Source organism: Suillus fuscotomentosus (genome assembly GCF_016647785.1).
Source record: "Suillus fuscotomentosus strain FC203 chromosome Unknown F5891scaffold_10, whole genome shotgun sequence".
In the NCBI taxonomy this organism is placed as follows: Eukaryota; Fungi; Basidiomycota; class Agaricomycetes; order Boletales; family Suillaceae; genus Suillus; species Suillus fuscotomentosus.
In genome coordinates, this window is record NW_024539522.1 from 266,827 (window position 1) to 288,796 (window position 21,970).

At 47.4% G+C, this 21,970-nt stretch overlaps 8 protein-coding genes across 8 annotated transcripts; 1 reads left to right on the top strand and 7 right to left on the bottom strand.

Annotated features, from left to right (window-relative positions):
* Window positions 1-4,728: 4,728 nt before the first annotated feature.
* Window positions 4,729-6,392, bottom strand: F5891DRAFT_945899 (acid protease; the record flags this gene model as incomplete). The annotated part of the gene is made up of 8 exons (XM_041374642.1): window positions 4,729-4,799; window positions 4,919-5,004; window positions 5,053-5,204; window positions 5,255-5,320; window positions 5,380-5,448; window positions 5,501-5,569; window positions 5,621-5,884; window positions 5,937-6,392. 8 exons carry the CDS (start codon window positions 6,390-6,392, stop codon window positions 4,729-4,731), a joined length of 1,233 nt encoding a protein of 410 aa, XP_041229769.1.
* Window positions 6,393-7,008: 616 nt separating this feature from the next.
* On the bottom strand, window positions 7,009-8,406 carry F5891DRAFT_1104113 (PTPLA-domain-containing protein). Its single transcript, XM_041363627.1, has 3 exons — window positions 8,194-8,406; window positions 7,441-8,133; window positions 7,009-7,388 (listed from the first exon to the last, which is right to left on the bottom strand). The coding sequence occupies exons 1-3, from the start codon at window positions 8,234-8,236 to the stop codon at window positions 7,279-7,281; spliced, it is 846 nt and encodes a 281-aa protein (XP_041229770.1). The 5' UTR covers window positions 8,237-8,406; the 3' UTR covers window positions 7,009-7,278.
* Window positions 8,407-8,447: 41 nt separating this feature from the next.
* On the bottom strand, window positions 8,448-10,640 carry F5891DRAFT_1275798 (uncharacterized protein). The gene is made up of 9 exons (XM_041370216.1): window positions 10,547-10,640; window positions 10,307-10,471; window positions 10,072-10,234; window positions 9,901-10,018; window positions 9,601-9,842; window positions 9,148-9,546; window positions 9,063-9,115; window positions 8,815-9,011; window positions 8,448-8,747 (listed from the first exon to the last, which is right to left on the bottom strand). Exons 2-9 carry the CDS (start codon window positions 10,399-10,401, stop codon window positions 8,692-8,694), a joined length of 1,323 nt encoding a protein of 440 aa, XP_041229771.1. The 5' UTR covers window positions 10,402-10,471; window positions 10,547-10,640; the 3' UTR covers window positions 8,448-8,691.
* A 2,025-nt stretch (window positions 10,641-12,665) lies between these two features.
* On the bottom strand, window positions 12,666-13,223 carry F5891DRAFT_1013361 (uncharacterized protein). The gene is made up of 2 exons (XM_041360785.1): window positions 13,201-13,223; window positions 12,666-13,143 (listed from the first exon to the last, which is right to left on the bottom strand). The coding sequence occupies exon 2, from the start codon at window positions 13,137-13,139 to the stop codon at window positions 12,840-12,842; it is 300 nt and encodes a 99-aa protein (XP_041229772.1). The 5' UTR covers window positions 13,140-13,143; window positions 13,201-13,223; the 3' UTR covers window positions 12,666-12,839.
* F5891DRAFT_945630 (kinase-like domain-containing protein) lies at window positions 13,216-16,272 on the bottom strand (the record flags this gene model as incomplete). Its single annotated transcript, XM_041374626.1, has 8 exons — window positions 13,216-14,523; window positions 14,580-14,713; window positions 14,768-15,012; window positions 15,077-15,319; window positions 15,372-15,631; window positions 15,684-15,840; window positions 15,888-16,084; window positions 16,138-16,272. The coding sequence occupies 8 exons, from the start codon at window positions 16,270-16,272 to the stop codon at window positions 13,216-13,218; spliced, it is 2,679 nt and encodes an 892-aa protein (XP_041229773.1).
* Window positions 16,273-16,440: 168 nt separating this feature from the next.
* On the bottom strand, window positions 16,441-16,737 carry F5891DRAFT_927749 (uncharacterized protein; the record flags this gene model as incomplete). The annotated part of the gene is made up of 1 exon (XM_041373903.1): window positions 16,441-16,737. A coding segment is annotated over one exon (297 nt), but the record flags the coding sequence as incomplete, so codon positions are not given.
* An 800-nt stretch (window positions 16,738-17,537) lies between these two features.
* On the bottom strand, window positions 17,538-18,477 carry F5891DRAFT_1013366 (uncharacterized protein). Its single transcript, XM_041360786.1, has 3 exons — window positions 18,177-18,477; window positions 18,043-18,115; window positions 17,538-17,971 (listed from the first exon to the last, which is right to left on the bottom strand). Exons 1-3 carry the CDS (start codon window positions 18,408-18,410, stop codon window positions 17,817-17,819), a joined length of 462 nt encoding a protein of 153 aa, XP_041229775.1. The 5' UTR covers window positions 18,411-18,477; the 3' UTR covers window positions 17,538-17,816.
* Window positions 18,478-18,531: 54 nt separating this feature from the next.
* On the top strand, window positions 18,532-20,323 carry F5891DRAFT_1013368 (uncharacterized protein). The gene is made up of 5 exons (XM_041360787.1): window positions 18,532-18,697; window positions 18,748-18,800; window positions 18,852-19,438; window positions 19,488-19,876; window positions 19,931-20,323. Exons 1-5 carry the CDS (start codon window positions 18,576-18,578, stop codon window positions 20,001-20,003), a joined length of 1,224 nt encoding a protein of 407 aa, XP_041229776.1. The 5' UTR covers window positions 18,532-18,575; the 3' UTR covers window positions 20,004-20,323.
* The last annotated feature ends 1,647 nt before the right edge of the window (window positions 20,324-21,970 follow it).

Genomic DNA, 21,970 nt, shown 5'->3' on the forward strand with positions numbered 1-21,970 from the left:
TCATCATGTGACAATATGGCTATTTTAATTTGGTGACTCATTGAGACACTTTTTTGACTTTTAGTTTAATCAATACAATCTCTATAATTATGATACTTTGTGTGACCTCTTATTGCTCTAATTGCTTCTGCCACTCTTCTAGATATGTTATCTATCAATTTTGAATATTTCTTCTTAGTACTCCTTTCTCACTCTGCTGCAGCTCTATCCTATAGCTGAAATAGCCCCTATGATGAATTTTGATAGGCTGCAACCAATTTCTTAAATATTTTCCAGAGACATTCAATAGGTCTAAGGTCCAGGGACTGTACTAGACATGATGAAACATTGATATCATGGTCTTCAAGTTGTTGATGGCTAACTTTAAGATATACTTAGAATCATTATCTTATTACAAGATAGTATCTTCCTCATCAATCCATGATTCCTGTGTCCTTCTTAGTAGACTCTTATCTAAAATAGAGATGTACCACTCTGTATTCATTCTGTCCTTCACTATACAGAGAATATATACTCTATTCCATTTCATACAGCCCTATACCTCTATGTTTGCTACCCCACACTTAAGAGTTTACATGTTTTTCTTTTTTTTAGTGGTTCAACTATCTTTCTATAGATGTATTCCCAGCCATCTGACCTTATCATATTTACTTTTGTCTTATTTTATAAGATAATCCTCTTCCAGTCCTCTTTCAGTCCAATATTGGTGCTTTAAAGCTAAAATTCATTTCATCTTTCTAAAGGCTAGAGATGAAGGATCTTCTTCTTCTTGATTATAACTTTAATATTTACTGCCTTGAAAGTATTATTAATGGTTTGAGTGGAAACAGTGCTGGAGATGATAGAATTGATGAATTGGGTGGCCTTAGTAGCATTAGCAGCCTGTCCAGTTAGAATATGGTGAATGTGAGATCTTTAGTCATATGAAATGAACTTTCAATTTAGTCAAAAACAGCTCAAAGATCATGATATCAATGTTTCATCATGTCTAGTACAGTCCCTGGACCTTAGACCTATTGAATGTCTCTGGAAAATATTTAAGAAATTGGTTGCAGCCTATCAAAATTCATCATAGGGGCTATTTCAGCTATAGGATAGAGCTGCAGCAGAGTGAGAAAGGAGTACTAAGAAGAAATATTCAAAATTAATAGATAACATATCTAGAAGAGTGGCAGAAGCAATTAGAGCAATAAGAGGTCACACAAAGTATCATAATTATAGAGATTGTATTGATTAAACTAAAAGTCAAAAAAGTGTCTCAATGAGTCACCAAATTAAAATAGCCATATTGTCACATGATGACATCAGCTTCCCATGCTATAGGGAACATAAATGAGACTGAGAAGTATACCAATATGACATCTCCCTATAGCTTAGTCATATTCCCACACCCTGGCTCATAATAAAGCAATTACATGAAAAGTTACAAACTTCGAGACACTTTTTGAGCCACTATATAACAGTAAATCTAAATATATGCTAGAGCACCCTCTGAGCACACTAAACATATCTTTAGACTACAAAACTCTGATATGATACTCCAATAGGTAGAATACACATATGTGTGTAGAGCACATGTAGCCCTTGCAAGTCAGTGGTATATTGAGTGGGGAGTATGTGCTAAGTAAGTTCAGGTTAGCATAGTCAGCATTTGGTATATAGGTAGTGCACTATCTGTGATATAATAACTTGGTCCCAGTAAGCTCAGGCCCCAAGGCTCTTGACAGAACTCAATTTAATTCTGTAGTATGATGGCCAGAATGTATCTGCGATCTTACTCTTTAGGCTTGGTCATCTCTACAGCCCACACTACTAGTCTCTTTCATTGTCTTTCTACTCCTCATGAATGATGACTAGTGTTCTTCACAGGTAACCCAGAGGTATTTCCAACTATACCCCTACCTGTACCCACAAAAATCCATACCTGTGCCAAGGGTATGGGTTCTTTCATGGGTCAGTGTTGGAGTCCAAGAATCCGAGAGTATCGGAAGATGAAGGAACAGGTACAAGCACAGAGTAATGTCAGCCAAGCCTCATCCCAAATGTTTTGTTTCAAACTAATATTTTCTTTCCTACTCTATCCATACAATAAAGTCTGCAGTACCTACGTCAAAACATCTCAGTCCTTTACCTCGAGACTGAGATGTGAGTGCACCTATACCATTGTTTTACATTATGAGCTAACAAGTCCATTTAGATTAAATTCTGTCTAGGTACATACATGAGTCCTCTACCTCAAGACTGAGATATTAAATTCTATCTAGCTCCGTCTAATGTCTGCCCGAAAGCTCTCATCACTAAAGTCAGTACTTCAAACTCTTAGGTAGACCCATTCCCGCACCTACAACAGGTTACCCATGGGTATACAATGACAGTGCAAAAATCATGGCTGCTACTAGTACAGTGAACAAAAAGCTACTCTATGGCATACCACTCATCTTTGAGTCCCTCATCATCACCTACTAGTGATGGCCAGGTCCAGTGTAGGGATTCATTTCTGGCTGGGCTGGTAGACACTGTTTTTACCTTACCTTATGTTGGCACTTTTGTAGCTTACATAATCAAGTTATCTTTTCACCAGTTACCAGTATGAGTCTGAGAGATCAGCAAGTTTCTATCATATTTCCTCCTCTTCTCTGAGCCTTGAGCCTGGTCCAGAAACCCTTTAGGGTTAAATAGCAGCTAGGTTCTGCAAGACCCAACACATTGTTCAGACTCACCATCTGAATTGTTGTACCTTCACCGGTCCTGAATCACGGTTCAAACCCGAACCGTTTCAAACCTGACCGAAGTCTGGTTCAAAGTTCGGGCAATAGGGAGAACCGAACCATCGGTCCGGTCCACAGTTCGAGGACTTGCAGAATTCTCGAACCAATTGTCAAGTAATAAGGGATGGTATGAAAATTTCGATCTCCAGACTTACATGGGCCAGCCGCAGTGCGGCTACGCTCGTGACACACTGTGTGATGCAGCTTATGTGACGCGAGAAAGTGGGAATTTAGAAACCTCAACAGAAAGCACACCAATGACTTCAAATTTGTGTGATGGTCACACCAAATAGCTTCAATTTGTTGGATGTGTGAATCTCTACAGTATGCCATTTGGTGAGGAGTGCAACGATTGATGAAGATCGGGTTTAGGGTATGTTTGATTATGTTAGTTCTGTCGTTAGGACTCACCCAGCTACCTCCAGTCTGCACGAGGTACATTTGCAGTGTGCGCGTGTAGAGTCGACTCTGGATGGGGATGAAGTAGACTTTCAAGTGGGGATCTCTTTCTCTCAGTTGCAAAGGCGCGTGTATTGTATGTTTTTATGCTACTTCATCATGCTAACTGATCATTTTTATTAACTTATGAATACTCTTGTGCATACCACCACTTGCGCCCTCTCATTCTTGCCATCTTGTCTCTCTTTCCGCTCCTTCCACTGTTCTGGTGTGTTCCAGTGTCCTCCGCATATGTTCAAGCCACATTAGCATTTGCTGACATATGCCCTCTCCATCCTCGCCACCCAGCTACCTTCGTCCTCATCATCCAAGCAAAACCATCAATGACAACATATCACCACAGATGGTGGCTCAAACAGCCACCTTCTCGCCCATCTCATCACTCATGAGTCACGCTGATGAAGTCTGTGAATGGTAGGATATGATATTGGAGGTTCAGGTATGTGGCTCATCACACACTGTTATCATCTTATTGTTTTATCTACTCATAAATCATTAAGTCATTTGCCTACCTGTTTGCATGCTCAGGCCACAGCTTAGGCCAGGCCAAGCTAGGGCCATCACTAGCTACAGGATATGCATTTGTACCACCACACGACACCCCGGCACCAGAAGTTGGGGCAACAGCTGTCGAGGATTGGCTCCAGGACAGCATACCAGGTACAATACACAAGTTACAAATGGCCACGATAAAGGTGCGTTTGTCACAGACATTTCATGATGGTGTCTACATTTACGATGCTAATGTGGTATGTAGATCTGGGGTGCACGAAATCAATTCACACCCTCTGAAGCCCTTCCTTTGCAGACAGCAATTTTTTGGGTCTGGTTCTTGGTTCGAACCCTTGCTGAACCAGAACTGGACCATTATTGGACCGAACCGATGGTCCGGTCCACGGTTCTGCTCACTGAGAGAACTGAACCGATGGTCTGGTCCACGGTTCTCTGGATTTCCTAGAGAACCGGACTGAACCGGACCTGTCCATCACTATCACCTACAGCCTCAGGTAGTACATTAATAGCTGTAATGTCCTTAGCCTTTACAAAGCCAAGTGAACTCCAGTTTCCAAGATGAATGAGAGCACATTCTGTGTGTTCTGGAGGCATGCAGATTGTCAAGAGGAGGTTCTGTTGACAAGTTGTCTGTAATTTAATCAATGGCATTGTAGTAGGCTATTAGCAACCAATGCCATAATTATTTAAAAAAATATGATTCTGAATGTATTACACTGCTGACAATATAAGAGTCTTGTATTGATTGACCATAATGCCATGTATACCTACGTATTGTCACCGCATATATGTGGCTGAACCTGGAGTAGCCTTTGACTGGGCAGCTAGCTGTATGGGTGGTGCATTCCCAAGAAACTGGCATTAATGCATCCCTTTCAAACACTCAGACAGCTGGTGTACTCCGGATTTCTGTCGAAGGAATAATACTTACTATCATCTCTTCTAAACCAAAGTTATATAACCATGGGTATCAATCATACAAAATATTTTACTGTGCATTATTGATGCTGGGCGCGAAACCCACCCGCGCCCCGTGCGAGTAGTCAAATACCGAGTACCCTAGACAATCAGTCACGAACGTTCCAGGTTAAAATGCCATGCGATAAGGCACTACTCACATGATCTCATAAATGCATGCCCTGCAGCACGCGACTCATCAGCAAAACATCCAAGAAAACGAGCCGAATACCCAAATAACTCACCAATAATGACAATTCCTTCCATGAATGCATCGTCCAGGCCAATGATCCCACCAATGCAGTTTCTGCGCTGGTTCAGGCGACGTACATTACATGACGATACGCTGACTTACGTTGACCCATACCCATCTTGTCCGAGCTTAAAGTCCTGGATATTGATTCCGAAGTCGTGCCCACCAAGCGAGAATGAAATCGTGGGGTTGGAGTCGCACGGGAAGGAGAAGAAGCCGGAGCTGTAGTTCGCTGCGGGCCCAGCCCCGAGTATCTACGACTTATCAGCAAGGTGGCGAGGGAAGCAAATAGCGAGAGACTGACATTGGCGTAGATCAGATTTGCCAATGTCTGTGAAACGTATATAAAACTAGAACCTGTGTCAATCACCTGTTCATATGAAATGAGGTGAGCCTGAGTGAATTCCCGGCTGACGAGTTGAACCTTACCGCATCGACGTTACCAGAGACGTAGTTCCCTTCGACAACAGCTCCGTCGAAATGCACTGTCCAGTATGTCTGCCAATAAAAACCAGTTAGACAGGGTGATTCAAGGCGCGGGAAGATCAACCTTGGAAATAACTGAGACCCATGTCAGAGGTCCTACCGCCTTGGACATGTCGTAACCACCCAGAGTTATCTAAAAAATTCTTCTCGATTACGGTTATATGAACGATAGTACGCCACGTACCTTCGACCCGCTTGCCTTTCCTCTCGTTAAATGCACAGAGAAGAATGGTGCTTCGATCTTTTCCTGCATGATTAGGTTCTCGAAGAACGTTGGCTTCCCTGACGTTGCGATGGAGCTGAAACCGAGCCCGAGACACCCAGAGATCCGGTCGGAATCGAAGTTACTCGACACATCAGTGACAGCACCAAAATATTGGCTGTTGACCTTTAAGCCGCCCATGCCGATCGTATCGTACGCAAGAGTTCCTTCCGCATAGCTGAAGCCCTCCTGCCCGACAACATCAACCCAGCACCGAGATAGCGGGAGGGAGACGCACATAATTCACATTGAACACATTCCCTGTAGTCCTGTAGGTTGAACTCGCAGCGGCGTTATATTGTGGGGTCCCGCAATCGCCGCAGCCCACAGGAATCCAGAGATCTGCAGAACATGTGTCAAAGGCCACTGAAAGCTGTTGTGACTTCTTCCCAAATTCAAGTGGGCCGTAGAACGGGACATGGATAGCCCTCTGTATCTCATCCGTCAGGGGGTCAGTCGCACTTTGAGCAGCGGCATCCATCGCAGAAAAGCTCATGTTTGCCTGCTGCGATATTGTGGTTGATCCGAATAACACAAAACCGGATAGGTCGCTTGTCGTATCGGTGAACGCCGCGTCTGACAGCGCATCGAGCCCAGGATCTGACAGTGCATCTGGTAGCGCCACGAGGTTCTTGCCGGTCAAAAAATCAAGAGCGTTCTGGTATTTTATTTGGAGGGCTTCTATCTCGGCCATCTGGGTATACAAGTTAGTCTCGTAGGAAGGTTTATGAGACAGAAGCTCACCACAGGCTGGATATTGAAGACTGGAACGACGGTCGAGGTGATCAAGTCCTGGGTGTGGTTGAACGTTCCAAAGGGATCCCGCATGTACATTGGAGGATAAAGCATCATGTCATACACGGGAGAGCCCAACACGCCTACAGTCAGGAAGAGAAAGGAAACGGGGAAGCGGGGAAGCATGGTAGTGGACAAAGTAAAGGATGAAGAAACCCCGATGGAACTGAAAGTGAAGCAAGTCTTTTAAATCCATTAGCATAAAATTTCAATCCGAACTAGCAGTGTGCTCCAGTAACATGGCGACCTGAGCGGAGCCGCCAGCCCAGATTAAACACCTGCATTGAAAGAAAGGGTGGTGGCAACACCGTATTTCACTGAAGCCAGACCTTGGGCAGGTAAGATTCATATCAATGAGTTAGTCGGATCAGATAACAGGTAACTTGCCACTGCCGCAGAATTGAATAGCGCTTCACTAACATATCAGCCTGAGCTAACCTTCCAGCCTAGATCAGAATGTAAAAAAAGGTCAAGACAACACTGCATTTGGCCGAAGCCATACATTGGTTGTATGACAGGAAATGTGCTGCTGCTGCCGCTAACTCGTTAGCCAGAACTTTAAGCGAGTTTTGATAAAACCGAACCACTTCGCCTACACAATTCTCTATATACCTGTACGGGTCTGCGAGTACAACGCAATATATCCAGCCCACCCTAGATGAATTGCACATACTGGGTTGCACTACACAAGTAGTGGGGGATGATTCTAGGTGTGACAATATCGTAAGGTAAGTGGTTCCAGGGCATTGCGAATAGTTAGTGACAATTTGTATCCATGGCACCTCTCACTCCGCCTTGAGCCTATCTTTGGGCTTTGCTCCCAACTTCTGACCCTTACCAACACCAAGCACCTTGCGGCGCATGCGCATCATATGGGAATACATCACCCACAGTCCTACGAGAACCAGGAGTCAGCGACCAAATGCAAAATAACATGCACAACTTACCAGGCACCCAAATTGCTACCAAACCTGCCTTGACCCAGTCCTCGGTGCTCCACGCTGCCCACTTGCCGTTGCTCCACTCTGAAATGGTGCTCAACATGACTAGAGCCTCGCTTCCTGCGCCAATGGGATACAGGACATAAAATGTGGAATAGCGCATCCATGTCAGCCATGAAGGCACGCCGGAACCTGCAAGCGAGAGTGCGTAGTATGCATAGCGTGGCACTTCGGTCAGCGCCCAAGCAAGGATCATAGTGGTATAGACCGGGCTCGAGTGAGTATTAGGAAAGCGCTCGACGATTCCCCAGACCAAGATGAGACGCGATGAGACCTGGACAACAGTTGTTGGGAGCGGGGACCGCACAAATCCAAAAAGGACATGCAATATTTCAAGGGCGGCAAGCGACTGCACAGGTGCAAGGGCAGAGAACGTGGATTCGTATGTTGCGGGGATGTATGAATGCAAGAAATATGCGAGAGTTGTGGAGAAATTGTTGGTTGCTTTAGGCTGTGGTGTCAACAATGTTGCGATTGAAGTCGGCACATATGAAGCAAATGGTTTGAAGAAGTCGTGTACTGAACTTGAAGCGCGTTGACCTCTGAATACGGCAAGAGCGAGGTAAATGACATAGGCCCATCCTGCTGCGGATAATGCATTGAATGCAATTAAATAGAATCGCACAGCGAGAGAGGGTCCTGTGAACCATATCCATGAAGTCAATTTGCAAGTTTCAAGTCTATTGTCGCGTTACTTACCTCGTGAGCGGGTACTTGACATTTTATGGTCGTTACTTGGCATCTTGAATCCTGTTCGTTGCAATTGGCAGGCTCGCTGTAGAGACTTGATAAACAATCCACCTACGGTACGAGCTAGCAGGGATAACGGTTGTCCTCTAGGGTTTACAGTTGTTGGTATGTTCGAACGAGTTGTTTTGCCCAACCCCTGACCACGTGACCCTCGAGTGCCACGTTCATCACACCCTTTTAAGTTTGCTTCGTGCAAGCTCAGTGACCGAGTACTTGCTGTATTGTGGTCAACAACGTTGACAATAAATACAAGCGAATACAGAATCGAAAGGGAATCAATAAACAAAGGTACATCACTCTTTAACTTTCTGCAAATTATCAGAGCCTCATCCAGAGGCTGGAATATTAGTGATTCCTTGTGGATGAGTTCAATTATGGCCTGGTGTTCAATGTAGGTACATCACGAATGAAATAAATAAAAACATGAAACAACTGCCAAGGAAAGGCTCAGCTCAATGCAAGAAGCATCTTCCGAGGATCCTCAATGTAGTCGCGGACCTTCACTACAAACGGCGCACCAACGCGTCAGATAACGGTCACGTGAGATAGAATAACGGAGAGAGTACGAACCTAGGAACGTGACTGCCTCCCGACCATCGAGTAATCTGTGGTCATAGGTGAGGGCGACGACCATGATGGGTCGGATGACGATCTGGCCGTTCACAACGACAGGTTTGTCTTTGATCGCGTGCATGCCGAGCACAGCAGATTGTGGCAAGTTGATGATGGGTGTTCCATACAATGAGCCAAAGACACCACCATTGGAACTAAGCGTACAAAATTAGTATTAGTATGGATTGAGAATCAATGAAACTCACATGGTGAAAGTGCCTCCTGCCATATCCTCGAGAGTCAATTTACCATCCCTGGCCTGAAAACAATAAGTAAACTGCAGGAGAATACGATATATATGGTGCTTGCCTTGTTTCCAAGAGCGGCAATCTCCTTTTCGATTTCAACAAAGCCCATGCCCTCAGCATTCCTCACCACAGGGGTGACTAAGCCCTTGGGCGTCGCGACAGCGACACTCAGGTCAACAAAGTCATGGTAGACGATCTCGTCGCCCTCGATGGATGCGTTTGCAGCAGGAATCTCTTTGAGCGCCAGAGCGCATGCACGAGCGAACGCGCTCATGAAGCCGAGCTTGACATCGTGTTGTTTGAGCACTTCGTCCTTGTACTTCTTCCGCATCTCCATGAGAGAGGACATGTCGATCTCATTGAAGGTCGTGAGTGAAGCGGCAGCGTTTTGCGATTCCTTCAAACGCTCAGCAATGCGCAGGCGCATACGGTTCATCTTAACCTAAGGAAGGAAGCACATCAACATTACTAAGACAGGCATAGCAATACTGCATACTCTTGTCTCGCCCCGATTGCCAGGGGCCTTTGGTGCAGGAGGAGGTGCTTTCGACTTGTCTTCCTTTGGTTTCGAATCCTGCTTCTTCACCTCCTTCTTGGACTCTTTGGGTGCTTCTGGAGGGATGCCGCCACTCTGCTTGTCAGCAGCTGATGGTGCACGCGGCTCTGGTATCGTCTTGTCCAGTTGCTGATCCTTAGGTTCTTCAGGATCTGTCTTCTGCTCCTCAGGAGCAGCAGACGCTAGAGTCATGTGAAAATGTGATGAAGTAGCATGTCACGTAAGTTACACGGGGCTTACCACCGCCTTCGCCAGGTGCAATTATGAAGAGGTCCTGGCCAACGCTGACAGTGTCTTCCTCCTTTGCAAGCAACTCCACAATCTTCCCTGCTGTAGGCGCATTGACACTGACGTCAATCTGGTGTGAGGAAGGATTAATGCTTTCAGAGGCGCCAATGAGCTGATACCCGCCTTATCCGTCTCAATGGTCGCAACCTCTTCGTCAACCTCGACGGTATCCCCAACCTGCTTTGACCATGATCGTAGTGTGCCCTCGGAAATAGACTCGGCCATCTGTGGGACCTTTACGGTCTTGGAATGCAACTGTGCGCGTCTGATATAGTTGGCGACTTTCCTATACATACAAGAAAACGGTCGTTCAAGTCAGCGATGTTAACAAGAGAAAGAAAAAACAGAGAACACGCACCATCCTTGCGACAATGATACAGCAGTGTATTGAGCACCTCTACTAGCGAAAAATGCACGACTGCGAGCAGCAGCGATAACTCGTTTCGATAGCATTTCTATAGTCAAGAGATGCTAGACAATACCTAGATAATAGAAACAGAGAACGCTTCTGCACTGTGCTGTGCTGGACGATGAGTACGGAACAAATTGGGTAGACACGGTTGGTGATAATAATAATAATACGTGACAGGTCGCTTACCATAAGTAGGTTGCCATGAACCTGGCAGACCAATGATAGTGGACACAACGTCACGGCCAGGTGAGTAGCCGCACCAGCTATACTTAAGCGTCTAACCTTGACGCAAGTTTGGAAGTAGAAGAGTGGAAGTCACTAATCATTCTAGTAGCTCATCGTCCTCAAGGCCACTGGCCCCGCCGTTGTGTCCGACCGACCCCTTCCGAAGCTTCCCGAGACTACAGCTGGTCACCGACAACCATAAATTAGTAGTATAGGTACGGCCCCCGTGGCACGGTCCGTGCTCAATTCAGTTACTAATGATATTTTACAACTGGTCATTTTTCATTACAGCGCTCAAGCCCAGGAGTCGGCGACTCACTCCGAGGCCGCCTGAAACTCCGCAGCTCTATCGTATACTCGTTGAATATTCTTGTTGAACTGGTTCAACAAACTCCCTGATGAGCATGAGAATCAGAATCAACTTGAATGGTTCTCCTGCATACGTCGGTCCGTCCAACGGATAACACAGCTACGATCGATTCGGAACTTCATCCGGGAGACGGCGAGCACAAGCAAAAATTAATACCGCTCTAGGATCCGAGTATATGCCACCTTTGGTTGTTGCCTTATGGCTTTGTACAGAGGGCGATCTCGGGATTTGGAGAATATATTTTATCCAACCACTCTATATCCGAACTTGTCTTCGACGACTTCGCCCTAATACGAAGGAACGCCTATCTTTATTCAATTGACAATAGGTCTGACTAGGGGAGACTGCACATTCAAATGACTCTCCGTCGATAAGTACGCGGACTTAGTAGCTGTTGCAACTTGCCAATGTCCGTTCTGGTTGCATTCTTCGGCAAAATTCATGGACATTGACCACACGGCCGCCTTCAGCACCACAGCTTTGATCGATCTGATCCCTGAAACTCGAACTTATCCGCGGTTCGTAAATAAAATGAAGACACGGGTCAGCTGTGGGATCTGGTTGGTTGAATACAGAACAAAGGAATGCCTAATAAATTATCCAAGAGTGTCCTGGCGGCGTCGTAACGAAGGCAGGGGCCTCGAACAAGAAATCGACGAATCGATGCGGCGGTTAAATAAACTGTCCAAGACAATGCCGTTGTGCAAGGTGATCTGCCAGGAGGTCGTCAGAACCCAGCATTAAGGCCAGAGTACGTACAAGGAAACAGAAGGACCGGCAGCAGCCGGGGGGTCGTTGCGCTGGCAGATTCTCATAAATCATCGGAAGCTCCATTCTAGCAAGACGCCAAGCACCACAGCTGGCAAGATAATGGACTCAATACGGCAAGTAGTATCAGCTGAAAGAACATTGACTGAATCGTGTATCTTACAGAACCAGAGTAAGTAGAAGGGCTAATATTCAATTGCGGAGCCAGAATCTATCAAGAAGTAAATTGCGATATAGAAGAAGGGAGACACAGCGTCATATGTGCTGCTCCGGACCACTCTCTGCACGAGATAAAGCTGATGAGTAGGGGGACATGTCATGTTTGCCACAGATAACTGTTGTGGTGGTGTTAAGCATGCGGCGAGAGCAATATGTTACATATCATGATATCTGGACGTGTATCGTGCTCCTCGTGTATACGCTAGAAGAACTGGAAGACAAATGAACGTGGGCCATAGGCACGGTAGAAAGTTTACCTTGTTGTCCTTGCATGTCGTTCAATCTGGACGGCTGCCTCCGCGTGCAGCTCCATTGAAGACGTGACGAGATGAAAACCGTAGCACAACCAAGGTGCAACTGACATACCACTTTGAAGGAAAACCTGAAAAGATCAAACTGTCCCCACTCACAAGCGCACGACCTCCAGTCGGCCCTGAGTGGCGCAAGCTAGAAGGAAGAAATAGATTAGTCTAGTACGATGAGGCTCGCAGCGAGGTGTAAATTATTGACGTCACGGCTGGCCTTTACAAAGGTCTTACAAAATTATCCCATCTCGAGAAGATAGCCAGACAAGACGCAGAATGCACTCAAAGCATCTTGGCACCCGTACAGTGTAATTCACGGTTGCAGGGGATCACTTTCGCTCGCGAACTTATGGATAACTTGCAGCCACATCACACTCCGAGAGGAACATATACATCGTAAGCACATATAATACCGAGGACTTTGTGGACTTACTTATCCGGCTGCCAAAGTAGGTGGCGACACTAGTACTAGTGTAGGGTTCAAACTTCAAAGGAGCCTTAATATTGCTAGCGATAGCGTAGCGAGGGATGTGATTTAGGAACCGTCAATCCAAACCTTCTAAACCACGGCATGGTCCACGAATACCCATTTTTATGTTGCCTTCTGTGGCAAACTCAATTTGTTATCAGCGGGTACCATTGAGTGACCGAAGCTTCGTATTTCGAGTTCCTTGATGGATATGACGAACTGTACGTGTGTTGTACTGGAGCATAGTATGTCACATCCATCGGAGGTTTTGTGTAGCGTTGCCAAACCAGTGACCATAAAATGATAAATGCCCTGAACATTGAATGATGCGAGACAGAAAACACATAGAAGATGTCTTGGTAAATGGGGCAGAGTTGCAAGAATGCCTGAGAAAAAAAGCACAAAAATTGGTTGGAAGCACATCGTACTAGCACCGGTCGCAATTGAGTTAGAAGTCATCGCATAGAAAGAAGAGCGGGATCACATTATTAACCAGCATTCATCGCGACCAAATATCCATCCCGCTCAGTCTTCTCGCCTCCTTTGGCTGTTGCGGCGTGTCACTCGCATTGAACGGGTTCCGTTGAGCTGCCTGCGGCGGAGCTTGTACGGCCGAAGCCACACTTGGCCCATAAAAGGATTGTGGACCCGGTTGTGACGTCTGAGTAGCTTGCCTTGAGGATGATATACTAGCTCCCTGAGCCGCACTACCTCCACCATAGGACTGATATTGCTCAGGCTGCATCGGAACGTAAAGCGCCCCGATATCTGTCCGCTGAGTCAGCGGGTCGAAAGGTGGATTCGACGCCTGCTGTTGTGAAGGGAATGCTGTGGGGTACCGCGCGCCGGTACCAGCAGGGTTCCCTGCATATGCCTGCGTCGGACTAGTCACCATAGCGTTGGGATTGTACCCGCTCGCAACCGTATCGCTGCGTGCAGCAGTCCGGACATTCGACATGACAGTCTCCCTTCGATCATCGTCCACTATAATTGTGGGTTGGTAGGAGTGCGATAACTTAGAAGGCGGCGGGGGGTAACGGGTGGATGCACCCCACCCAGACATGCCGTTTGCAGCAGCAAGCTCAGCCTGTTGTTGCAGATATTCGAGCTGAGGGTACGGCTGCGCTGCGCTCGGCTTGCCCGCCTGCCGCCTTTCCCATTCGCGCATGGCATCATCCCGGTTGAGCACAGGTGTCAGTGCGTTCCGTCCGGCTATCGCATCTTGGTTCATATGCTGCAGCCGCGCCAGCGCAGGAGGAATCATGTCGTTATGGTTGATAGTATTGGCCCGTGCGCGCGCATGGGGTGGGGGGTAGTGTGAGGTAGCGGGTGGGTTGGGGTTGAGCATCCCGGTTACACTGATTCCTGTCCCTTGCGAGTAGCTAGCGCCAGCAGGGTTGAGGGCACTGAGCTGTGCAGGCTGCGATGACGAGAAGGTGTGCTGCTGCTGCTGCTGTTGAGCTGGAAATGACGAGGGCGCAGATGCATCCTGTGGTGGCTGGTAGGACAATGGCGGAGGTGGTGGCTGCTGCTGAGGCTGCTGTGTCTGAGAAGTAGGTGGCTGCTGCTGCTGCGTCTGCGTTATGTACGGGTTACGGAATACATTGTTGGCCGCCTGAGATGCGGCTTGCGCCTGCGCAGTGTAAGCTTGATGTTGAGCAAGCTGCTGGTTGTATGACGCTGCATCCTGGAATGCCCTGGTGCCCTTGGGCTGCTGGGGAACAAGACCACCGTATGGCCGCTTCGGGTCTGCATTGCCTGACGTGGATGGCAACTGTGTAATCTGGGCAGCGGTGTGTCCATTAGGCTGTAATGATCTGTCAGTAATTTTTTTTGAGAAGATCGATGGATAAGATGACGAACTTGGAAAGGCTTAGTGAACTTTTCACCGGTGATAAAAGGGTGCATCCTAGCCTGCTGGGGTGACCATCGTTCTATAGGGTTGAGATTGAGTAGACCCTGGCAGAAGTCGATGAATGACGCTCGATTGTTTAATTCTGCAAGGCCACGTGAGAACAAGTCAGGCAAACGCCGAGAACACTTGATCTTACCTTTTTCCACTTCGTGCCCCTGCCGAGACGATGACTTGAACGTTGGCATCGGTGCAGTGTTGACAATTTCCGGAAGCGTATTCGCCTTGAAGTAATGCTTCCCTGGCTGTTCCTTGGTGTTGTGCTCACGGGAGTACTGCTCCAAGGTTTTGAGGCGGTACTTCTTCTGGCCATACACATCTACGTAGGAGTCGAAAAACTGCTTTGTTTGCTTTCCTATGTCCAGCATGTATGTTGGAGGCATCCTGTGATCACAGGATAATGCATCAATAAATGTTGGTAACCCAGCCAGTGAAACGAAATACGCACCCAAGCATTTCGACGATCCGGGTTATCTGATTGTACTCGCTCGTTCCGGGGAAAAGCGGTAGCCCCAAGAAGAGCTCCACGGCAATGCAACCCAATGACCACATGTCAATCGAAGATGTGTAAGGAATTCCGAGGATGACTTCTGGCGACCGATAAAATCGCGACTGGATATATGTGTACACCGTCTGTCGTTCATGACACGCTGATCCAAAATCAATAACCTTGATTTGGGGCGATTGAAGCCTGGTAAAGGGATTGAGTACGGGAAATGTCAAGAAAAAATATGAAAAAATACGATTTGAGTAGGATATTTTCTGGTTTCAAATCGCAGTGAATCAAGCGTGCATCCTTGAGCACAGTCATAGCATCTAATAGCTGAGCAGTAAACACTTTCACGAGTTGCGTGCTCAATCCTTGGAATTGGTTTTGCTTGATCAGCTCATAAAGGTTAGATGAGAGCAGCTCAAATACAAGGCATAAATGATTTCGATGAATGAACGAGTCACGAAGTCGCAATATATGATGCTCATCATGTGGATCACATGAATTGTTGAGCTACGGGCAGTAATGTAAACATCATTTCATCATTGTTCGTAGAGAAACGCACCAGTTCCAGTATTGTGACTTCCATCATACTTTGATTGAAGTACGCAGGCTTGTTTTTTACCACTTTCACTGCCACGATCTCGTGGGTCTTCATGTTCTGACATTTCACCACCTGACCAAAGGTTCCTTGACCGAGAATATCCAGAATGAGATATCGACTGCGAACAGTTCAGTATATCGCTGAGAGCATGTGGCATCAACGTACTTGTGACCATCCTCGTTTCCCAGCCAATCATTGACGTAGAGAATATAATCATAATCCTCGTTGTCGTAACCTTCATTGTGGGCGGGCTTACTCGGTTTGGTAAGCACCCTCCGCGGATTGTGCGCCGATTCGTATCTGAACTGCGGGTTACAGATGTGATACGTCTCGAGGATGTTGGTTGTCAATTGTCTCAGTGGCTATGTCACTGGATGTCAGAGCTCGACCGCAGTCAAATTAAAACCACACGCACCGATAAAAATACCCCGTTGGCATCCATTCGCCTGCCCGAAGGCTGAGCATTTACGTAAGGTCTAAGATCGCGCGTATCACGGACCCTTCTGAAACCAGAAGCTCGGCGTCGATGCTGCGGCTGATCAACGACCATGGGCTGGTCTTGATAGTATTGGTTGGCCGGACTCTGGGGGTGAGCAAATGACAGAGGAGTATTTGGGGTGGAGATGGAACTTTTGATAGATGCTTGGCTTGATAGATGACTCTGATTTTGGTGTGGAGCGGGACTGGAGGAGTCCATCGCATACGCAGCATATGCAGCCTGCGCAGCACTCTGCGGAGTGTACGGGGATGATATTGGTGGCGTTGAGGGTTCGACCTTGGTTTGAGAGGTGCCGCGGGCATGGGAATGATAGGCAGATGAAGTGTTAGGCCTCTGAGCATCAGATGATGAGGCGTAGAGGTAAGGGGTGGTAGACGGTGAGTACTGGGCTTGTTGAGAGTATGGATCCAGGAGTGAGTTGCCCGTACGCATTGGTGAACGTCCAGAACGGGGGGTAGGATCATGCTGTGTAAGAGCTCGCTTTGGCAGGTTCCCACTGGAACCATTATAATACATTTCTGAATACGGTTCGCTGGATACAGCTGTGGGAGAAGCACTGTTGTTGGGGGGAGGGGGACCTGGTTGAGATTGGTGGAAGGCAACGCCGGATGGGTAGAGGGAGTTTGGTGTTGCAGCCATGTGCCTCGAACTAGGAACAGGTTTGGGCGTCAAGGTTGAAAGCGCCCTCAAGATCTTCTGGTTGATGGTGACGACGAGCCCTGGAAGATCCGTTACCAGCTCCACTACCACCACCCAATGACGCACTCCTCGAAAGCTGGTTCAAACCGGTAGAAAGGAAAGATGAAGATGTGATGCCCGTTGGTTGATCGTGGTCAAGGATATGAGCCAGGCGAGGCTGCCTAGTAGATGAGCCAGGTGATTGATGCAGGGGCGGCAATCTCTGACCGACAGTTGTGAGAGACTGTGGTGGTGGAGGAGGCGGTGCACTGGGATAAAGATAGGATGCTCTGGCAGCGGACTGAGCAGCCTGAGCAGATGAAGACAAGGGTTCCAGATGAGCGTGAGTTTGCCAGCGAGGGAGATCAAAGTCTTCGTTGGTGTTGGTCATGTAGGCAAGTTCGGGTTCCGACATACTCTGTCTATGAGAAAACAGTTAGTACCGCTGCTGTCTCAGAAAATAATAGTAGGCCGTTTAGTTGTTTCGTGGTCGCCGTTGTCGTCAACGGCAATGACAGGAAATAAATGGCAGTTAGTCCCAGGCCACAAATGAGTCGAATAGCGCCAAGTGCCACACGGTTCCACTACTATGTGAGGGGTTAAGGGTCGGCTAATCGATCTTAGGCCTCAACAACGAATCCCCAATCAATTTTACTTTTCATTCATAAAAAATTACTACAGTGCCAACTTCGTGCCAACACGAGTTTCATCCAAGTGCTCTAGACCCAGCTAGTACAACACGTGGCCAGGGTTACCTCCGTGGCGAGATCAGGACTTACCAACGATATTTGACAACATGATTTGTATTATATGGAATTCAGATAAAATCCGCCAACCAAATCATGTCATGCCCCCTCGCACATGCTTTGCGCAGCAAATTGGTTGGAGAAGAGATGGAAACCATGCTAGGGCAGAATTTAGGATACTTCTTGGCCGTGTTCATCTCCAAGGCTGCTGAGCGCAGCAACTATGCCTTTCTCTGCATCAAACAATAGCTTAGACCCTTGTCGTGTTGATAGCAGGGTAGCAGGCACATCAACCGATAAGAATATCTGTCGATGAAACCTCCGCGCTGGAATCGGTGGAGTAAAATCAGTAAAGGACACGGCGATCCGAACGGAACAAAAAATGGGCTCCACTTACCAAGACGCTGCGCCATCGAAAAAGATACATCAGAACTTGATGATCGGAACAAGGAGGTAGCAGGTCCAAACCCCTTCCAGAACTCGCTCAGGCCATTGTTGGTGTATAATTGGCTATTAACATCATTTACTTACTGCATGACCAGGTGGTGCGGGCATAGCACACGCCCAATCTTTACCGAGCATGCCAGAGAGGGCTGCGTTCTGCACAGATTCTGGTGGTTGATTCGTAACACCAACCCAAATCATGTATGAGCCCACAAGGCTAGTGATCTGCAAGGCAAGGGCAGGCAAAGATGGGTCGGACGGCGCGACATATTTTGAGGTGACAGAGATCAAGGAAGAAATCCCTTTAGATGGGGCCGCCATGGTGGACGTTATCCGATATAGTGAACAAGCCCCGCAACGCTACAAGCACGAGTTGAGGAGAGTTACAGCCAAGCCTTGGCCAAGCCCTTATCAAAATTCAAATGAGTCACCTGATATGTATTATTAATATCGCATAGGGGGTGTTCGAATTCAACTGGAACCATCATGTCCTTCAACCAATTGCATACGCAATCGACGAGTCCTATGGATGCAAATGGTGCAGTACGTTGCTCACATGGCGAAACTGCAATAAGAAGGACTAGTCAAACATCTTCAAATCCCAATCGGTATGTTCAAAATGGCCTCCAAGTATCGGTGGTTGACATTTGCCGCTCAGTGAGTTCTACACTTGCCCGAGGTCAATCCAGAGCGAGAGGTGTAGATTCTTTTGTGAGGATCTCTCCTATTGCACGTGGAAGTGACTCAAGCGAAATTGCTCAGATTGGGTAGATGACCCTATTTTTTCCCCACAACAGCATAGTTCTGTATCTCCCTCTGTACCTGCATCGTCGAGGCCCCCTCCTTCTCAGAGGCAGAGAGCAGAATCAGCTCGAACATTGAGCACACCCCAGAAAAGTCCTAGGAAGAGGATGGCAGATATAGCGGCCGCCTTAATTGAGCCAGAACTTGAGGCCACTTCAACGCCACAATATGGTAGCCCCCAGCAAAATGCAACTGCCATGAATGACCGAACGCGCTCATTTCTTTTTGGCTCCCAATCCTCTCAGGCCTCGACGATGGGGGATTGGGAAGAGACATCGCCAGAAGATGACCTCGAACAAATCAGTCCGTCCAGAAGTGCGGACCAGAGTCTTGGAAACATAGACCAGAGGACACCAAAGAAACCCAGAGTTGCGTCTGTGGATCAGCGATCTGGTATCCAAATCCCCTTTCCACTTACTCCACCTCAGACATCACGCCGTCGCATCGACAATCCGGACCAGAGCACATTCGAAACAGACTTTTTCCCGCAGACGCCGACCAGGAACAAAGGCAAGGAGCGGGAAAATAGCGGCGGGGCGCAAACGGTTGGTCTGGACTCAGCTGTTACAGAGAGATTGATTTAAATCGTTGTAGACCTCAGGCACGAAACCTCGCATCCCCATTGCCTTCGAGAGCGGAAGCAGTACTTTCAAACGTGATGTCCCCGCGCATGCATCTAAACCCCTCGAACGCACCTCTTCCAACCCCTTTATTGTTGACCAAACTACTGGGGAAAGCATTGCTTCGCATCTAGAAGCACTGGACGCTTTAAAGTCACCGTCATATATTCGCAAAATGGAGAAAAAGCTCAGTGCGCTGGACCAAAGCAATAAATTCAAGGCGAAGTACCTCGAGGACCTAAAGGCTGCAAAGGCAGAAACGGAGAGTGAAAATGCGCGTTTGATAGCGGAAAATGCGGGTCTTCAGAGTGAAAATGCGCGGTTGGCGCAAGCGAATGCGCATCTGCAGGAAAGGCTGCTACAGTAGGAATTATACCCATGACTGTCCATTTTCTGTCACGCTCAATGCCCTTCTAGGTCTGAGCAAAGCAGCCGCGTCAAAGATATCGAAATTGCCGCTATCAAGTCCCGTCGTCCTCCAAATATGTGATTTTATTTTATCGGAATGGTCTCGCTTCTTGGTTATTCTGACGCGGCGTGGAGGGTAAGGGGTTCCTGCTGCTGGGCTACGTTCCCAACATCTTTGCATTTAGTGGAAGTTGAATGTTCAAGGGCGATTTCACATAGTGATCCAGACAATCTACAATGTGTACCGGACTCAATCAACCAGCTCCATAGTTATTCTTCCATATTTTTATCTAGGCACATTTTCGTTCACACCAACTCACTATCGGTTGGTTCATCTCAATCTCACGGGGGGAATCTATGGAGGCATTAATATTAGTGCCATGTGCAAACAGATCAATTTTTCAAGAGCAATTTTGGTCATTCATTTGAGGCTTCTGCAGGGCAGAGCATAAAATCGCTTGCCGTAAGTCCTTTGGAGGTCGACTGGAGAAACTCAGAACCTCAGTCGGTCGTCCAAGCGAGTTAAATTATTCTTCCCCGCCGTTTAGCCCAGATTCTAGAAGCAAGAAGCAGTAACATTTTAGTGCAGTCTTCTTTCCTCACGCGCGATGTGGAGGATTTTCGTTACCGCTATCATAAGCCCCAATAAGTCATAAACTCAGGGCCCTTTCATTATCGTAGCACGCGATGGGCTATAAACCTGCTCCGGGGGGGCACATGGAGGGAAATGTTATCCGGGGACGCGAGAAAAAATTGAGGGCTCAAAACGACGAAAGCAGTATTTTTTGACATGTATTTCGAGAACTCTAGGTACACGATTATGAAGAAAGCACAAAGTAGTAGTCGATCGAGTAATCTGAGAAGAAAAGTTAGGCCGCCGTATGGCCACGCTCCATTGGCATGTACGACACCGACTGTTGAGTTGGCGCCGAATATTTATCAGGAGCGTCGCATGCCGCAAAGAAGCGGGGGAAAAGGATTTAGCCGACCAGCGATGGAGCAACTAGACAGAAATAAGACGATCTGCCTGTAGTGACGATGGCTACGCAACATGTTCTGGTTTAGTGCGACCCCGTTGCCATCTCGTACATGTGCCGCAGCCAGGCGGGCTGCGGGCAGAGCCAGTGCGTTCTAGATGCACGTTTGGAATAAATAAAAACAAAAAAAGAGTAAATGACACCCAGTAACGTCCGAGATCAATCCGCAGCTGTATCCAAAGGCCTTTTCAGGCATAATCTCCGGAAATAAAATGGGTCTCCGTCTGCTGCTGAGCGAGCCGCGCTACAGAACGAGGGCTAAGTTGACCGAAACGCTCTGGATCCAACGGAGAGAGCCCATCAAGGAAAGGGGCTGATACAAGTGCCGTATAGATGGTACAGCTCCGACGAAGGAACAGAAGGAGTTCCGGCCAAAGGGCTCGCTCACTTGGGGAACTTTGCACCAACATGACAGTCCTTGCAGGTTTACCGAAAGCCACCGAGAAATGCCGTGCACAGGAAAATTTGTCTATCTTTGTACAAATGACAGATCTCCAGGCGCGCCTAGTAAGGGACATGGGAAACATGGTGGGTCCAGTAACTTCTAGTATGAGTTCACGTGGAAGACCCTTGACTATTGCCGCTGAACCAGAACTCTATTACTCACCTTTAAATGCAAAGATAACTATATATCAGATCCACCAGAACAAATATCGAGGCCGAAGTATTTTTAAGAGTCTTTCATGTGAACAGAGATGAGAAGGCCTCGAACATCACGAAATGTTCATGACAAGCATCCTGGAAGATCACGTCAGGGTGCAAGAACCTTGTGGGGTTTTGTTCCAGTGCTCCATGATAAGAGATATGTGGGTTGATATTCGGCCCCTTGACAAGGGTGTGTTGGCGAGGATCCGACTGAATTTCCTTCCGGACCTATCATCAGTTTCAATCACATGTATCGACTCGCCGAGTGACAGCCTGTCCTCTGCTGTCCTTCAAATGCACAAGCGAAGTCTATCCAAATTCTGGGGATCTAAGATGGAAAGCGCTTGGCGATGGCTACAGGGACGCT

Bases quoted from the DNA above. Each gene is read 5' to 3' on its own strand.
- F5891DRAFT_1013368 (XM_041360787.1), top strand. From the start codon at position 18,576: ATGTCCTTCAACCAATTGCATACGCAATCGACGAGTCCTATGGATGCA. The intron at 18,801-18,851 runs GTGAGGATCTCT...GAAATTGCTCAG, and splicing joins CGAGAGGTGTAGATTCTTTT to ATTGGGTAGATGACCCTATT. The intron at 19,439-19,487 runs GTTGGTCTGGAC...AAATCGTTGTAG, and splicing joins ATAGCGGCGGGGCGCAAACG to ACCTCAGGCACGAAACCTCG.
- F5891DRAFT_1275798 (XM_041370216.1), bottom strand. From the start codon at position 10,401: ATGCTATCGAAACGAGTTATCGCTGCTGCTCGCAGTCGTGCATTTTTC. The intron at 10,235-10,306 runs GTGCGTGTTCTC...TTGTATGTATAG, and splicing joins GTATCATTGTCGCAAGGATG to GAAAGTCGCCAACTATATCA. The intron at 9,547-9,600 runs GTATGCAGTATT...TTCCTTCCTTAG, and splicing joins GCAATCGGGGCGAGACAAGA to GTTAAGATGAACCGTATGCG.
- F5891DRAFT_1013366 (XM_041360786.1), bottom strand. From the start codon at position 18,410: ATGGCGGCCCCATCTAAAGGGATTTCTTCCTTGATCTCTGTCACCTCA. The intron at 18,116-18,176 runs GTAAGTAAATGA...GAGTTCTGGAAG, and splicing joins CCGCACCACCTGGTCATGCA to GGGTTTGGACCTGCTACCTC. The intron at 17,972-18,042 runs GTAAGTGGAGCC...CACCGATTCCAG, and splicing joins TTCGATGGCGCAGCGTCTTG to CGCGGAGGTTTCATCGACAG.
- F5891DRAFT_1013361 (XM_041360785.1), bottom strand. From the start codon at position 13,139: ATGTGCTTCCAACCAATTTTTGTGCTTTTTTTCTCAGGCATTCTTGCA.
- F5891DRAFT_1104113 (XM_041363627.1), bottom strand. From the start codon at position 8,236: ATGCCAAGTAACGACCATAAAATGTCAAGTACCCGCTCACGAG. The intron at 8,134-8,193 runs GTAAGTAACGCG...TATGGTTCACAG, and splicing joins GTCAAGTACCCGCTCACGAG to GACCCTCTCTCGCTGTGCGA. The intron at 7,389-7,440 runs GTAAGTTGTGCA...TGGTTCTCGTAG, and splicing joins GGTAGCAATTTGGGTGCCTG to GACTGTGGGTGATGTATTCC.